The following is an 18,598-nucleotide window of genomic DNA, read 5'->3' as shown; positions in this document are numbered from 1 at the left end:
TATATATATTACTTTACCTTAAGATATTAAAATACATCAATTTATATAATTTTATTGAAAAATGTATTTTATGTATGTTAATATCACTCATAATTAAATTAACTAGTTTTGCCAGTGTTTGTCCCACATCTGGAAATTTCTAATTAGGCATAGTTATTTTCCACAACGTTGTCATGTATATATCAATTTATGTGTTTGTTTTTCGTTCCCCCTGAGCATTCACTAAATACTTTTAAGAGGGCGTCCAACATTATCAATTAAAGTTACAGCTAAAAAAATAAAAACCGTTTTAAGCCACTGGTCTATTTTTCATGGAAAAATTTTTTGGAAAAATTTATCACTAGCTTTTATTTTATTTATTTCGTCGCCGATTATTTATGATCTATTTTTTGTATAAAAAAAACCCATTAGTTATACTATAATTTGCATATATTGGCAAAATACATTTTTTTTTAAAAATGTTACTTATATCCTTATATACATAAAAGTACAAAAAAAAACATTCATTTTTAACATTCAAATTCAAAATTTAATAAACTCTTAAAACTTATAACAGCAAACTTTTATTAATACACTTGCCTTTCTCTACAATGTTTATAGTTTTTTTAAAATTAAAAAAAAAACAACAACTTGTACACTTAATGCTGAGTGGTAAAATAAAGAACGCGCAGCGGTAACTATAAACCATCTGCTTTATACATTTTTATGGCTTATCTGGGAATTTGACAATGTTTATGGTCCTTATTTTTATCATTAATCTAATTTGTTTATAATAGACCATTGTAAATACTTAAAAGTATATAAAATAGTTATTGAATTCAATCTGATCACAACAAAACAGTCAGGCTGTTTTGTTATTGTACTCGGCTATGAAACTAACACAGTCATTGTCAGTTATAAAAGCTGTTAACTTTTCTTGAATATTCAACCACGGACAGTATGTACACTTTGTACCATCTTTTAAAGTTATAGGAGTTAAATTTTCGTTGAAATAAAATGCTACTTCATAATCGTTATCAGCTTTTTCGAAAAGTACGGCCATAAAATTTGCAGCCCATGGACCGTAAAACGAAGTTCTCCAGTTAAGGTCCTTCATACCTTTGTAGTTGGATGCCGTAAATGGAGCGTCACCGTCACCTAAGCCTAATATGAAAAGCATAGTCATTATGTTTTTCTCGCATGCAAAGTAGAATACAGCATCTGGTCCTTCTTCATTCGTTTTTTTTCTGAAATCATTCTATCGTCAGACCTATGCACCACGTCATCGACTAATTTCATTATTATATTTTAGAGTAGTGTTTATTTTTGGTTTCCCCTTGAAATCATACAAACTAGATTTTGAAAATAAGTTTGATCAACTATAAATTAATATCACAAGCCTTCTTAACATTTAAAAATGAATGTATAGATGAAATTAGTGGCAATAATTGCTTAAGGCCATATTTGCAATAAGATAATAATGCTCTTCAGAATTTTCAAAAATTACAGTATATACATTTTACTTATAAAAAACACGCAGGGCTTTAAAGAGAAAATTAATCTCCCAGAAAAAAAACTAGAAATTCACCACCGTAACATAAATAGTGTAGAAAATTCATAATACCTAAGCCTTTCTTCGAGACGTATGGCCATTGGGCAAGCTAGTTTTGCGTTATGAGGATTTCCATAACCAATAACATAGTACCAATAAAGGTCCCAAGCGTACTCTAAAATCTAAAACCATTTCAAAAACTATCAAATGCAGTTCATTAAAATCTCTTGTTTTACATGTATATTTGCTTACTTCAAGGTCTTCTTGACAGAATACGTTGTACCAAGGCGGAATCCTACTTTCGTCAATAGCATATTCGTAGGCACTCACCTCGTACATGGTGGTTATGGTCTCTAAAAAACAAAATAGTATTAAATGATTAAAACTGTGTTGCTTTTGGCTATTAGTTTGCTTACCAGGGTCAAGTTCTTTAGAATCTATACCTAATTTAGCCGCAACTCTTTGCACGACGCCAGTCATATGAGTGCCTGTCTCGAACTCTTTTGTTTGATTTTGATAATATTTTCGGATCTCTTCAAATTTTGTATCGGCTTCCATCATACCGTCTAACTGTATAGAATTAATATAAGATTTACCTACACTTATTTTAAAAAAGTTCGTTTACTTTTCAAATTTACCACTAAAAGGATATCCGTATAGTCACATTTAGGAATTTCGGGGATAGTTTCATCTTTAAAAACGTTTTGTATAAATGATTGACCCGAAAGTTTACACCGTCGATACGGCAAGGTTAAAACCTAAGATGTTCAAAAAAAATTAAAAATATTGGTATAGTATTATAGGGTTATTCCAATTTCACGTTATAGTAATTTTTTCAATGAAATGAAAAGTTTTAGCTTAATGAAGTTTCCAATAAAATCCATATTTTATTAAACGATTGATAATTAAATTTAATATCCATTAAAAAAATATATATTACTTCAAAAGCTAACTCTAAGAGGTGACTTTTTGAAAGTAAAAGATTATAATAAATTTACCTGGCTGGTGACAAACAGTTTTAGATAAATACTTGCTGCTAATTTGAATGTTACATTTTACAATATATTAAACTCGATTAGGGTCTATAAAAATTGATTTTTTTTTAGCTTGCATATAATTTATTTTACTGTAACATGAAATTTGGACAACTTTTTGTATAATACATCTATTTAATCAGGAAACCATGCGATATACTTCATAAATTTTAGAGTCGTATTGCCGTTCGAATAGATTTGGAAAAGCTTCTCGAACTCTTATTGCCAGTTCTTTCATTTCATCGCGGCCTTTTTGTATTAATTGTCTGTTTTTAGTACTGTCGATGGTAGTTACCCAATTTTTTATGGCTTTAATATCTTTTTCACACATTTTAGCGCTTTCGGTAATTTTAGTTTGATATTTTATCAGTTTTGGTAGCAAATCCTGAGATAGACCAATCTTTGGGCTTCTCGTGCCATGCCTCGTTAACATAAAAATTTGACGTGGTGTATAACCTACAAAACAACATTAGCGTAAATTATATTTGCCTTCTATAGAAAAAAAAATTTACCCTCTACCATTATACATTTATTATTATTTCAATATTTTATATCTGAACACCAATTCTAATTTAAAATCAGATCGACTTTTTCCGGCCTAAAAAATTTAATTGCAAGAGTCCCACAAGGAACACCAAAAAACATGAGATGATTTAACATAAGGAACTGTTTTTTTTAAATAAAATTTGATGGCCGAAGATACTATAAAATAGCAGTGTCAAGAAAAAAAATTAAAAAGTTATTTTTGTGATCATGGCAAAAATAATCGAGAAAAAAAATCGCGAACATTCTTTGCGAACAATCTTTTCATCGTACCAGACATTTAGTGCAATTTTTAAAAGAATCTGAGTGGGAGCTCCAAACGTTTGTTTGTATTTGGGAGCCCATGTACAGCTTATCTATACGAAAAAACTGTACAAGCTTATTTCACTGAAGATAATGTTCTTAAAGCATTAACCGAAAACCATTTAAACAATTCGAATGAACTACAGCAACGTGTTAACTTACTAGATAAATGGTAAGAATTTTAGAGAATTAAAGTTAACTAATCTAAATCTGCATTTTCTCTTCGTCCAAATACTAGTCTTCTAGTATTATTAAATAGAATCAATTTACCAACCACCGACACTTTAATACTTAGGAAATACAAATGGTAAACATTTAACGTTGGGATCGTATGTTAAAATGTAATGAAATCACTTAACTGCAGATACCCGCAACTATTTAATCTTCTTTTTTAACAGAAACTCTTTTTAACATTAAAATTATCTCGTGCAACTTTTCACTCAATTCAGTCGGCTTAGCTCTAAAAAAAACCAAACATTTCCAAATCCAAATCTCCATATCTCTCCAACAAAACTATCCACTCTGATCCCGACATCCTTATAATAGCCAACCGAGCAAAACTATCCTACCTACGATTCAATTTCAAAATTCCTAATCAAAAAAATCTATAACTTATAATTACAACAAAAAACACATTTCTCGTCGCCCAAAAAAAAAAAAAATTGTGTAAGAGATCTCTTTAATTATTTAACCAAATTCATAAGTTGAACATTTCAAATGTTTAACATAGAATTGATCAAATTGCAACAGATTGTATAATAAAATTTAAATTAAAACAAAAAAAATTTAGGCGCAATAACACAATGTCGTAACTATAATGACTTTGAGTGAGATTATTAGTGTAAGCTTTAAAGAATGAGCTAGAATGATTCATAGTATATTAGAAAGACACAAAAAAGCGTATATCGACGTCTCGTACGAAATGTAGCACCGTTCGCGAGATCTTACGAAGACTAGCACCATGGGCTATTGTTTTGCATTGTTGCATACGGTGCTAGGTTTCGTAAGAAATTTGCGAACGGTGCTACTTTTCGCAGGTTCATCGCCAACAGTGCTAGTTTTTGTAAAAGCCTCGAACGGTGTTAGTTTTCGCTAGAACTAGAACGGTGCAACTGTTCGTACGGGGCGTCGATATAAACACATCTATAAGGATAGCTGATAATGCCTTACGTCATACCATCAGGTACATCAATTTTCAATGTTGAAACTGTCTTGTATGTGATATGATAATTATTTTAGATCTCAATCTTTTGTCACGCAGGGGCATGTCAAAACAATATACCTTTTAAACTTCAACTCGATCCGACTATTTTTCTGGAAATAATAACACGTCAAAGTCGAATAGGAAAAATCGTATGGATTTCCTCAATTTTAAGCTTAAAAGAGAGTATTTTTTCCACTTTTATACCCCCCCCCCCACCCGCACCACCATTACACTACCAACTATATATAATTTGTGATTTATATAGGTTACGTCTCGAAGAAAATATTGGTTCTATACTATTCAGATATATGGATACAGACAAAAAAAAAAAAGCGAATATAAGCACATGCACTTTAAATGAAAAAAAAAAAGTCAAGTACTCAAAAAGAACAAATAAAATACGTCTTACCAGCTGGTACATCAATATGCAATGATGAAACTGTCTTGTAAGTAGTTCTAGATCCGAAAAACGCATACGGAATAGTCTTTTCATCGTTGGCTTTCACCGCTACGAAAAGTAATGCTACTGTACACAGTAATTTCAACATTGTATCGATTTCTTTATTCTGTGTAAAACATTTTTTATTCAAAATATTTACAAGGTGGCCCACAATGATTTGACAAATGTAATAACTTTTGTTCTAGTGAATATTTTTGAGATTTTGTTTTTCAAAATAATTTATAGTTTATCCTCGTTTGCGCCATAAGCACCGTGGTTTTTATTGCACTTACCTGTTTTACTTTTTTTTAATTTTTTTATTGCATTTTTAAATTTTTTTCAAGAAAACTTGACTCGGTAAAAAATCTTGAAAAAAAAATAAAAAAATGTAATAAAAAAGAATAAAAAAATAATTAAAAAAGTAAAACAGGTAAGTGAAATAAAAACCGCGGTGCTTATAGCGCAAACGAGAATAAACTATAAATTATTTTTTTAGCGCAAATGAGTATAAATCATTAAAAAAAAAAATATATCAAAAATATTCACTAGAACAAAAGTTATTTCATTTGTCAAATCATTGTGGGCCACTCTGTACAAATATATATTAGTAATGGGAATCCAAAAATTAAAAAAAACGCTATTTAAGCCTCTTGAAAAACTTATTGATATTAAACTTAAATATTAAATACTATTACAATATAAAGATGTGTACCTAAGTAAAATGTGTTGATAAAAATGTTTAAAAAAAACTTTTAACTTTGCCTATATAATGCTTTCGGATTTCAACAAATCCGAAATCTAAAATAGTCTTATCTTTTTGGTATTTTGTTATATTTTTACATATTTAACAAACAAATTTTACCTAGCTTTATATTGTAAAACTATTTAACATTTTTATAGTTTAGTAGCTTAAATAGCGTTTTTTTGGAAAAAAGGATAAACAGGAAGGTAGACACCGTTCAAATACCCTGTAACTCTGTGCTCTAATGGGATTAGGTTGCATGCGGTTAGGTTTTATATAGACAATATTTTTGAAAAAAGAGGTTTTAATTAATTTTGACTATCCCTATTACATTACCAAATTGTTTGTATAAGCTTCAAAGTATGATTTTTTTATTTAAAAAAAAATTTATATCAGTAAATACCATTTTGGTTTATTTGGTTTATCAAAAAATATCGACAACATAGGATGGTCTCATTTTAATTCTGTTTAGATATTCAAGTTCTTCGTAACGGCTACTTAAATTAATTATTTAGGTTACTAAATTAAAAAAATTGCAGTTTCTCGTAAAAGAACAGTCTGAGGAGCTGTTGCTAAAATATTACATATCACTTCACTATTAACTATTAATAATCACTATTAACATATTGTGCAGCCGTTTTACGTTTGTAAAACAACTTAATATAATAGTATTTAACTTTATCGATAATGTTCTTTACATTTTCTATAAGTGTAAAAATATGCTTACGTGTAATATATTAGTTAATAGTAACTTAGTCAAAAATTGTATTCAAAATCGTTTAATTATAAAGTAATTGTAAAAATTTGGAAATTTTTTTTTTTAAATCCAATCCTTTTTTTTAGTATAGACATTTGTGAAAATTTCGGACATAGATTCAATTCGGACGAAGCCAAAGAATATTTTTTAAATCGATATAATTTTTAAGAGTTTGTATTTGTAAAAAGTTTGGACATAGATTTGATTCGGGCATCGCTAAAATATTTTCTGAATTTATATAGCTATTAAGTATTTAAGATTGTGAAAAATTTGGATATTTTAAGAGGTTTGTAAGGCAAAGGGATTTTTAAAAAATTTTGTCTTATTATTTATCGAGATCATTTTTGAGCAGATACCTAAAAGACAATTAATATAACCTTGAAATAGTAATTTTTTTAAAGTTGTAATTTTTAATAAGTAATGTTTTGTGGAGCTTCGCAATGGCTGAGCCAAAAGTGTTTTTATTCGTGATGACAGAAAAATATTGCCTAAAAATAGTATCAGTGTTAATGTTTCTCGAAGAATTCTTAGTGGAGCTTCGCAATGGCAACGCCAAAAGTGTTTTTTTTTTTGTAATGAATTGTAAGTACTGCCTATATAATGAGAGATTTTGCAATGAGAAATCGATTTTGATGACTTTTGGGTACTTATTTGACAAACGAATCGCGGCAATGCAGCTGTTTCAAGGGCTGCGACGATTAAAGGACATAGAAATTGTATTGTTGTGGTAAGGCCTGACCACTACAATATTTGAAAAATTGTCGGTTCATCTCTGCGGCGATGTGACATGTTCATAGGTCACGACAGTGTTACAAATTTCGCTACGGCTGTGGCTGGCTGAAAACCATACCACAACGATAACTTTAAAAAAACATTTATTTTTAACACTGCGTCTGGCTGTAGTGTTTTAGAATTTCTACTGCGGCAATGTGGCTGTTCGAAGACCACGACAGTATTGATAAATAATTGGGTGTTATGGACAAATTTATTACATGTGTGGGCGAATTTAGTACAATATATAATTCATTATTATTGCTATTTTTTGGTGTGATTCTTCAGTATGAACAAAATAATTATAATCATTTTAAACGAATTGTTATGATTTATTCATTTCATTGAATGTATGGTTATTTTTTTGAAGATAAGTAAATAATAAAGACATTTTTATTCGTAAATTTTTTTGAAAAATAATCAAAACTCGTTTCAAGTTTTTAATTAATTTTTTTACTCGGTAAGAGTTTAGCACCATCGGTAATAGAAACATAAAACTAAACAAAAGAAAGTTGGTGGGATAAAATATAAAAGTGGTGTTTAGGATAAGTTGTAATGATAACTTACTAACGGATTGGTTAGTTCGTCAAACAATAAAGTATGAAAGAATTTAACTTTAGCGATATTGTATTGAAAGTGTAAAAATATGCTTACTTGGTAATATATTATACGAGTGTTCTTCTTAAAAATCTGTGTAAAACTAAATGGTTTTATAGGTTTTAATAGGAACTTAAGCGTCGAACGTAAAAAGTGGGCCATCATTTTTCTATTTGTATTGTCAGTGTTTGTATTTGAAAGTATTTCTTTTAAATTTGTGTGCGTCTTTTACTGAACATAAACGTAAAATAGAAAACGTTTTGGGGCCCTAGGATTACTCTAAGCCCGATTTATCGACGAGAACTACAATTTTTCTCAAATAGTAGTAGTTTATGTTCATTCTTAGACTGTTTTATATACAAAAAAAAAAACTTAAAGAGTATCTACCCTTCATGCAGATACAGCAATACATGGATAAGTCCTGATAATTATATAATTATTGCCTTTAGATAATCTCCTTGCGATATATGATGATAGTATAGTCTTAATTATGTACGTTTACACTTGCAATTAGTACATAACCATTGTCAACAAATAATAATAAAGTTAAAATAAAATACTGATCGATAACTACACTTAATAATATATTCTATGTACCAAATATAAAAAAAAAATTATAGTCAATACTTATTTTAATTAAAAATATAATTAATTTAACTCAATTAAAAATAAAATTAAAATAAATAAATATTTATATAAAAGTTGTAATTTTCGTTTAAAAAAAACCTGATTTAATTCGTATTCATAATACTGCAATTAATTTTAGGGCACATAAATATTTCTATATCCGGTTATTTTACTGTTTTATTTTTATATTTATATAAGAAGTATACTTCTTAAGTATTTAAATTCTACCGCGTTAGTTGATAAGGTAGACTACTGATAAAACATAATGTGATAGGAGAAGGTGACTAAGCTGATTAGCCAGTTGTTATCAGGTTTGGAGCAATATTAAAAGTTAAAATAGTTTGTTAAAATTAATTTGTAATCTGTGAGAGACAAGATTGTGATCAATAAACATTGAATGTTGTTTCTCATTTTTACAGGTTTGTAAATTATCTTATAAATAAGTTGTAAATAGCGTAAATAACCTTATAATATAATAAACTCATTTTTACAGAGATACGTTTCAGTTTGTTGTTATATTGTAACAACCCTGTAGCCCTGTACGTATGTATTGCAGGCTGTTGAGTCTTGTCACAATCGTGGTAGTAGGTTTTACGATGATAGTATAGTCTTAATTATGTATTCAGGTCAAACGTTTTTATTAGTAGTTTTAAAATATCTGGCTTTAATCGATTTACTTAATCGAAAAAAAAAATTTGACTTTCCTTATATCCTTATTTCGGACTACGTGTAACACACACAAGGATAATACATTTTTTATATGACAACGTTATATATAACAGGCTGCAATCTACATAATTGTTCACTATGGTGTAGAATATTCATATTGCGCCGATACCATTTTTGATAAGATACATGCAACTAACATATGGCATACTTTTTGATTAAAAATCAAATAGATCATTCTCCTAGACGATTTTATATTCATATGTATATAAAAGAGTTCAAAATCAAAATGTAGGAAAACACTCCAGCGTCTAGGTAATGGCTGAAACCTTTTTTTTATGAGCCCCAAACTATTTTTTTAACCGGATATTCGTGATGTAATAAATGGATCTACGACACATTTGTTTGGGAGACGAGGGTTTATAGAAAGTAAAACATTGCTGTATTGTTTGTCACGAATAGTTTAGAGTTGATAAAATAATTTTGGACAACTTGAAAAAGTTCCATTGACATATCAATGGTCACAATTAGCAATTAAATTTAAGTTTTCTTCAGTTGAATATATTATAATTCTTGGTTTATGGCGATCTATATCAAAACAATCATGAATTAAAAAACCTTTGCCATCTAAAGTTGTCCAGCAGTACTCTGCTGGAATTAACAAATCATTCAGTGTCAGTAGGTTCACGGGTGCCTTTATTCCATTTTATTCTTAAACGTTGAACTGTTTTTTTTTATTGAGTCATTTGCCCTGCTTTAGCTTCGCTAACCTATGTCATAACCAGTAATTTTATGAGTTAACCTAAAAGTTTCCACTCTACAAGCGAATACATAGGCACATATCTTATGGCCGAGTAAATGTCAATTTTAGTATACCTACGTTTCTAATTTTCTGATTTAAAAACATTTTCCTTTCGCCAAAAGTTTTTTTAGTAGTTTTTTAATAATTGGCCTTAGCTGATTTATTGGCAACATTCATTTGGTTAGTTATTTTGAATCAATTTAACCATTCATTTAAGTTAAATGGTCGGAACGAGAAACACCGTAGCAGACATATACGGCAAACAAATGAAATTAGAGTTTCAATAACAAACACTAAATTACAAACAAATTTGGTCCTCTTAATGTAATTACACTTCTAAGAATTATTTTAATTTGTTCTAATATCTGCCATAGGCACCAAAGAACTAATGTAAGAGCACAACTTGTGACACTAAGTCAAAAAACTATACTGATGGTGGGGGTAGTGGGGGCTATAATATATAAAAATTCCTCAAAAATATTTGAAATCTTAAAAAGGAGAATACTTAAACGTTGGTCCTATTAAATTTCCAGGTCGCTCTGTGCAAATTAATCAATAGACAAAAGCTGTTTAAAAAAAAATTGTTTTTATTATATTTTCGATTAAAACAGTTCCAATGTCTATAGTACATTTTATTATAGTAAAGAATTAAGCAGTACCTATAAATATTGTCACTAATTTGATGACATTAACTTAATGTAATCAAATTAAAAACAAAATTCTATTGTTTTTTAGACAATAATTGAAGCAACAACGTGAAACGGAAATAGATGTCGCACTAAAATTTTGGTTATAAGTCATACCTTCTTCAGCAAAGTTATAAAGTGTTATTATAACAAACTATGGACAAAAATTTCCTTATTTATTTTTAAATGTTAGAGATTGAAATAAATTTCGAGAAATCCATTGAAATACATCGATAACCTTTATACATTTATTTGTTAAATAATCCTACCCTTAAAAATATTTACAATTATCGAATAAATTTATAATTACCTTCTTCTACATTTTGGAATACATTAGAACGATCAAGGACTAGATCTACAATTTGTTCCGTACTTATATTCCAATTTCGAAGTAGAGCAAAATCTATAAGAAAATATATAATAATAGTACAGTCAATAAAAAAAATATTCTTTATTACAGTTAATTTTAAAACAAGATTGTTTAGATTTAATTAAATTAAACAAATAAAAAAAACATTAGAAGCCGCGTTAATAACTTTGGACTCAAATGCAATTTCTATCATATTTTTTTTTTTGGTAGCTAAGTAATTATTAATATCAAAAAATATTATTCGCATAAAAATGTTAAATTTTATGTTAAATGTTATCAGTGGATACGCAAACAGTGCGAACGTGTTTGTTTGAGCTCGATCGCTTATCTGTTTTTCGTGCATTATCTGCGTTTGTATTCCGATTTACCGTTTCTATTTTAAGTGGTGTATTTCTAATCTCAAGCGGCTACTATGTTGTGTAATTTTTGTAATGATGATATTTTTGAAGGTGATGGTCTTAACTGCAACAAATGCAATGGTTTTCTATATTTTGGATGTGCCACTCTGATGGAGACAGCGTTTAGAAAGGTGTCGAATACTGTCAAACTAACCTGGTGTTGCAATATATGTAAATTAAAAGAGCCGAGCTCTAAGACTCAGGCTCCCAAAAATAATTCAACCACCGTCCACTCGGGTACTCAAAATGTACAAAACGAAACTTTGAATAACCTCGTTTACTCTGTCAATTTTATGAGTGAGAAATTTGATGGTTTCGGCAAGCAATTGCAATATTTAATTACAACTATTAATCTTATCAAAGAGGAAAATTCAACTCTTAAAGAAGAAAATCGCAAAATAAAAAATGAATTTGAGTCTCTGGAAATACGTTTAAATGTAATCGAGCAAAAGTCAATTGAAAACATTATCGAAATTGTGGGCATTCCGGAGATCGAAAATGAGGACTGTGTCAAAACGGTGGAGTCAATTGCAGCCGCAGTTGTAGTCTAGATCTCTGTGTCAAAAGCATATCGTGCATTTTCAAAAATCTCTAACAGGTCCAGAAAAATAGTGGCAGATTCGACTTCAATCCAAGACAAAAGAAACTTGATGGAAGGTGTTAAAAAATCAAAATTAATCGGTAAAACGGTTAACTCTAAGTGGAATAATGATAGTATTTCCATTAACGATGGTCTTACTCAATTTAACTAATCTAAATCTGCATTTTCTCTTCGTCCAAATACTTGTCTTCTAGTATTATTAAATGGAATCAATTTACCAACCACCAACACTTTAATACTTAGGAAATACAAATGGTAAACATTTAACGTTGGGATCGTATGTTAAAATGTAATGAAATCACTTAACTGCAGATACCCGCAACTATTTAATCTTCTTTTTTAACAGAAACTCCATTTTAACATTAAAATTATCTTGTGCAACTCCTCACTCAATTCAGTCGGCTTAGCTCTAAAAACGCCAAACATTCTAAACATTTCCAAATCCAAATCTCCAAATCTCTCCAGCAAAACTATCCACTCTGATCCCGACATGCTTATGATAGCCAACCGAGCAAAACTATCCTACCTACGATTCAATTCCAAAATTCCTAATCAAAAAAATCTATAACTTAAAATTAAAACAAAAAACACATTTCTCGTCGCTCAAAAAAAAAATTGTGTAAGAGATCTCTTTAATTATTTAACCAAATTCATAAGCTATAAGTAGGGCCACTGGATTCAAAATTATTTTCAAAATAAGTTGAACATTTTGTTGTGGTTGAGGTAAGGAATAGGGTATATTGAAGGGTAGCCTGGGGTTCGAGTATTAAATATGAATTTATTAGTATACAATGAATATTCAAAAATAAAAACAAAATTGTCATATAGACGTTTTCCAGTCGAAGTGAAAGTGTATCGTCGACGGCGGCGGCGGCTGCGGCCAACCCGTCCATCCGGCGAGCGCGGCCTGTCGGACGACTGGAGGGAAAAGCGGGCGCGGGCGCCATCCGGCGGTGGCGAGTGTGATTAGCACTCGCCCACCACCGGAGTCGCGATGCGACCGCGTCAATTTCAAATATTTAACATAGAAATGATCAAATTGCAACAGATTGTATAATATAATTTAAATTTAAAAAAAAGGTACATCAATTTTCAATGTTGAAACTGTCTTGTATGTAATTCTAGATCCGAAAAATGCATACGGAATAGTCTTTTCATCGTTGGCTTTCACCGCTACGAAAAGTAAAGCTACTGTACACAGTAACTTCAACATTTTATCGATTGCTTTATTCTATATACAACATTTTACATTCAAAATATTTACAGGGTGGCCCACAATGATTTGACAAATTTAATAACTTTTGTTCTAGTGAATATTTATAATTTATACTCGTTTGCGCTATAAGCGCCGCGGTTTTTATTGCACTTACATGTTTTACTTTTTTTTAATTATTTTTTATTTTTTTCAAAAAAACTCTAAAAAATTAAAAAAAAAAAAAAAATGTAATAAAAAATAATTTAAAAAGTAAAACAGGTAAGTGCAATAAAAACCGCGGTGTTTTAACGCAAATAAGTATAAATTATTTTTTAAAAAAAATATCAAAAATAATCACTAGAACAAAAGTTATTTCATTTGTCAAATCATTGTGAGATATATATATATATATATATATATATATATATATATATTAGTGATTGGAATCCGAAAATTAAAAAAAAAAACGCTACTTAAGCCACTTGAAAAACTTATAAATATTAAATACTATTACAATATAAAGATGTGTGCCTAAGTAAAATTTGTTGATAAAAATTAAAAAAAAAAAAACTCTTAACTTTGTCTATAAAATGCTATCGGATTTCAACAAATCCGAAATCCAAAATCATTTTATCTTTTTGGTGTTTTGTTTTATTTTTACATATTTATAAAACTAATTTTACCTAGGTACACAGCTTTATATTGTAAAACTATTTAACACTTTTATGATTTAGTAGCTTAAATAGAGTTTTTTGTTAAAATCCGGACTTTCGGATTCCCATCAATAATATATATATTATAGGTGTAATACATTTTATCGTATCTGTTAGGCCTAATATTTGGTCCGTATAATGCGTTCTTGATACGTCTTGCGTGAAAGGTTATTATTATTATTAAGATACCCAATAGATTGCTTAGGTATTATGCTTTTATAAAAAGGATGAACAGGAAGCTATTTACCGTTAAAATACCCTATGCCAATGAGGCTTTTCGAAGACCACGACAGTATTGATAAAATTTTGGGTGTTATAGACAAAATTATTACATGTGTGGGCGAATTTAGTACAATATATAATTTATTATTATTGCTATTTTTTGGTGTGATTCTTCAGTATGAACAAAATAATTATAATCATTTTAAACGAATTGTTATGATTTATTCATTTCAATGAATGTATGGTTATTTTTTTGAAGATAAGTAAATAATAAAGACATTTTTATTCGTTAATTTTTTTGAAAAATAATCAAAACTCGTTTCATGTATTTAATTAATTTTTTTACTTGGTAAGAGTTTAACTTGGGCGCCATCGGTAATAGAAACATAAAACTAAACAAGAGATAGTTGGTAAGATAAAATATTAAAGTTTTGCTTAGGATAAGTTGTAATGATAACTTACTAACGGATCCGTTAGCGCTTTGTTCGCCAAACAATAATATATCAAAGAATTTAACTTTAGCGATATTGTAATGAAAGGGTAAAAATATGCTTACTTGGTAATATATTATATTGACTGTACTTCTTAAAAAACTGTGTAATACTAAATTATGTTATTGGTTTTAATAGAAACTTAAGCGCCGAATGTAAAAAATAAGTCATTTATTTGTATTGGCAATGTTTGTTTGAAAGTATTTTTTGAAAATTTGTGTGCGTCTTTTACTGAACATAAACGTAAAAGATAAAACATTTTGAGGCCCTAGAACTACTCAAAGCCCAATTTATCGACGAAAATACTATTTTACTCAAATAGTAATAGTTTATGTTCATCCAAAGACCATTTTTGTACAAAAAAAACCACCTTAAGAGTATTTACACTTCATGCAGATACATCAATACATGGATAAGTCCTGATAACTATATTATTACTTAAAGACATATATTACTTAAGACAATAACAGCTAAGTGTTCTTTAACAAATAATTATGTAGGCTTAACGTTGGATGGAAAGCAGCCGAGGCAGGGCCAATCCGGAAGTGGCGACCATTAATAGGTCTGCCACCATAGGTGTCAGGTAAAAGGTAATAAGTTATATTTACAGTTTGTGTGTGTATGTGTTTGTAACATTTCTTGTACAAAAGTGCGTATACGACATTATACAGGGATAATTGTCAGGCATCACAATTATACACATCATTCTTCTATCATTCTCGAATGTTATTGTTGGTAAGAATAAAGGAATATTTTTAATGACGACACATACCTCAAAAGCATATTATCAACCGAAATATTCCTAAACTATTTTATTATTTAAAAATATTAACATGTGCAACAATTTTTAAATGTAAAACTAGCTACAAATAATTCATGTACTGTAAATATCTAAGTATGTTTGCTAATAGTCTAGACACTAAGGCCATAAAAAAAAAATTTTAAACAAAATTCTATTATATCTCAAAACGTTATGACGTGGCAAATTTTTTGAGTTGAAAAAGGTGTCTATCTTGACTTTGATTTGAAAATCTAGCATGTTTTATTATTGTCTCCATTAAATAACATACATAATAACTACGATACCTGTACCTGATTTCCGTAGTATAGTCTTGCGTTTTAATACAATTGCCCTAGTGGTGTAAACGTTTTCCCGAGCATATACAAATACACAATAATAAATTATTGTAAAACTTAAAAAAAATATATATAAAAATGTACTTACATTGTCAGAAAATATGCGTGTAATAAGTAATAATTTTAGTCTGCTAAATTAATAACATCTATAAGCTAAATAAAATTTGATTTATTTGTCAAACTTTTTTCTAAGTTTTTTTCATGCGACTAGCTTTTATGTCGACCGAAACAGTAAAAATAAATACATGTTGCAGATTGTGTATGTTAAATTTATTTAAATAGATGTTTTATTTTTTAATATGATTGCATATTCACATTGCACTGACGCAAGTTTAGACCATTTTATTTTTAATTTGTCTATGATTAATAAATAGTGTAGTTAGCGCGACCCTAGGCAAGAAAGAAGTTTCTGGTGTCGGCGCCAAGGGCTTTTCTTATTTCCTCGGCCACCTTGTCCACTTTCTCGCGGGTACCCTTAAACTGGAGGATGACCGCTCCATCGCGGGTCCTTCTGGTATCCCTAAGGGTAACTCCTAGCCTTTGAAGGTCCACCGCTTTCGTCACATTGCCCATGACTTCTGTATACCGGCGTCCTTCCGGGATGGGGCCTATAATGGTAGCGTCCGTTTTTGGGACCCTCCTGCTCAGCTCTTCTGCAGTGGGTCTGGTCTGTCTCGGCCCTCTACCATCGCGCACTACTCTGCTCCATCGGGGCTCATCTACTTTTGCCTGTGTCTGTCTCCCTTCCGACGGGCTGGGTTGGTCATCCAGTGTTCCGCTCCCCTTCAGTGGGGGGAAGTGAAGGTTCAGTGGTTGCCGCCTTCTGTTACCCTCTCCGCTCGGTGTACTTGACGCGACCGGGATCTCCGCGAAAGATACGTTTCTCGATATCTTCTTCTTCTTTGTTGACTTTTCAGATAGGGGTGTCTCCTGGTCAACCTCTTCCTGTTCAGACGAGTCCATCCGCGGCCTCTTAATGGGTCCCTTGGCGTTGCTGCTGGCCGCTTTCTTTCTCTGTCCGGATGGTCCCGACTTTCCCGCCGGTACGTTGGGGGTAGTCCGGGTGCCTCGGCTCTTGTTAATCTGGATCACTGGACACGCCTTCGGTCAGAATTTACGGTGGCATTACTGCCATCGCCTGGGACCCGATTCAACGCCCCCCCCCCCGAGCTAACACGATTGCCTGATGACGATGCCGGCGAGCTCGTGTTAGAACACGTGTTTGAAAAAATAACTATAGTTTGGCCAATGAACCAGTTGTCGAGGTTCTGTAAATAAACAAATGAAAAATACATTGACCGTCAAATTATTAAAATGTGGTATTTTATTATAATTGTTTTAATTAAAACTAGCTGCCTGTGTTCCCGGCTTTGCTCTGGTTAAGCAATACAATTGCAACAAAGTACTCACTAATTATAATTTATACACTTTAAAAAAACATTTCTGCCCGGGTTAATTTATACCGTGTACTTTGCTATCACCATACTAATTATTGCAATGCTTTATGATACATGATATTTTTCGTTTTGTTTTCTGACGCGTAAACAAACAGAGCTAATGGTTTTCCGTCAGGTGACACACAACTGACTATGCAAGAAGCATGCATTTTGGGTACACAAGCAGCTATATATAATAAATTACATAGTACATACCTTTATTTGGGCATCTTTGCTATTTTAATTACCAAAAAATTACTCCTGGAAACTCAGTATTGTTGCCCCATTTGCCGTTTTTGCCACGATGTTTGAATTCTCCATAATATTATTATACTTAATAAAATTTTGAAATAAATAGATAATTAGGTATAAGATTTTGAAATTTTTTTCATAATATTGACATTTTAACACCGCCGTTGTGTTGTAAAACAAATATCGACCAGCAACTATATAATATAAATATGATACATCTTTGTTAACACAGTTACATAAAAACTAAAATTGATTATTAAAAAAATAATTATTATTATTTATAATAAATCATTTAAATAGAATTTTAAAACACTGAATAGTTGTATGATCATTACCTTTGATCCTCTGAACTTGAAACTTCATTAACTTCAAAAATAGTTATCCAAAAACGGTTATCGACTAGTGAAAATTCTGAGTACATAATTCTTAATTTAAAAACTTAATGAAATTTATGCGTTACCATTTAGGTTTCAAAAGTTACCATCAGAAAAACTAAGTTGGGAGGGGGGTAAAAACAAACGAATTATGCGAAATTGAGATCACATTGTACACAAACATTATGGAAAAAAATATTGTAATTATTAATTAAACCCAGTTGAGTGGTTGAGTGGTTCACGATAAGTGCACCCTGTATAATATAAAAAAAATAGTGTTGTATATTTATATAGTTCTCACTACTCATATAATATGAGTAATAATATATCTAATGCGAGTCTAGCATAGTATGTTTCTGAAGTTGTACTAAAGTAGTTTCAGGCTAATAAATTAAAAAAAAATAACTATAGCTTGGCCAATGAACCAGTTGTCGAGGCTTTGTAAATAAACAAGTGAAAAGTACATTGACCGTCAAATTATTAAAATGTGGTATCTTCATATTATTGTAAACCTTGTAAAATTAAAGTAAACTAACTACACAATATATATATATATATATATTGTGTAGTTAGTTTACATATTACCTTATTGACAAGTGCTCAGTAAGTATATTTAGGGCTAGTGGTAACGGGTGTCCGAATGTACCCTTTACAGATTTAAGTCTGAACAAGATCAAACATGTACCTATATTATGTTTAAAACAAAA

The 18,598-nt window shown here is 30.3% G+C and overlaps 1 protein-coding gene across 4 annotated transcripts in view; it reads right to left on the bottom strand.

Moving 5' to 3' along the window:
- Window positions 1–641: 641 nt before the first annotated feature.
- The window catches only part of LOC126834083 (multiple inositol polyphosphate phosphatase 1-like), a 37,752-nt gene continuing 19,795 nt past the window's right edge, over window positions 642–18,598 (bottom strand). For 2 of the 4 annotated variants that reach the window (XM_050565761.1, XM_050565740.1), the window contains 7 exons: window positions 5,025–5,181; window positions 2,726–3,021; window positions 2,170–2,289; window positions 1,948–2,101; window positions 1,784–1,884; window positions 1,604–1,713; window positions 642–1,226 (listed from right to left, as the gene is read on the bottom strand). In XM_050565761.1, the coding sequence (XP_050421718.1) occupies window positions 842–1,226; window positions 1,604–1,713; window positions 1,784–1,884; window positions 1,948–2,101; window positions 2,170–2,289; window positions 2,726–3,021; window positions 5,025–5,163 (1,305 nt within the window). In that variant the 5' untranslated portion in view covers window positions 5,164–5,181 and the 3' untranslated portion in view covers window positions 642–841. Of the gene's footprint in view, window positions 1,227–1,603; window positions 1,714–1,783; window positions 1,885–1,947; window positions 2,102–2,169; window positions 2,290–2,725; window positions 3,022–5,024; window positions 5,182–11,012; window positions 11,106–14,757; window positions 14,796–18,598 lie in introns of those variants that run through there. The other 2 variants (XM_050565750.1, XM_050565770.1) reach the window with 2 other exon arrangements.

Source organism: Adelges cooleyi, unplaced genomic scaffold (genome assembly GCF_023614345.1).
Source record: "Adelges cooleyi isolate 19-005CV unplaced genomic scaffold, UGA_ACOO_1.1 ACOO_flye_CR_arks_rails_tigmint_CR_PRNA_1, whole genome shotgun sequence".
NCBI classification, from domain to species: Eukaryota; Metazoa; Arthropoda; class Insecta; order Hemiptera; family Adelgidae; genus Adelges; species Adelges cooleyi.
Note: the sequence above shows the minus strand (reverse complement) of the source record. Positions and strands in the feature narration are given on the sequence as shown.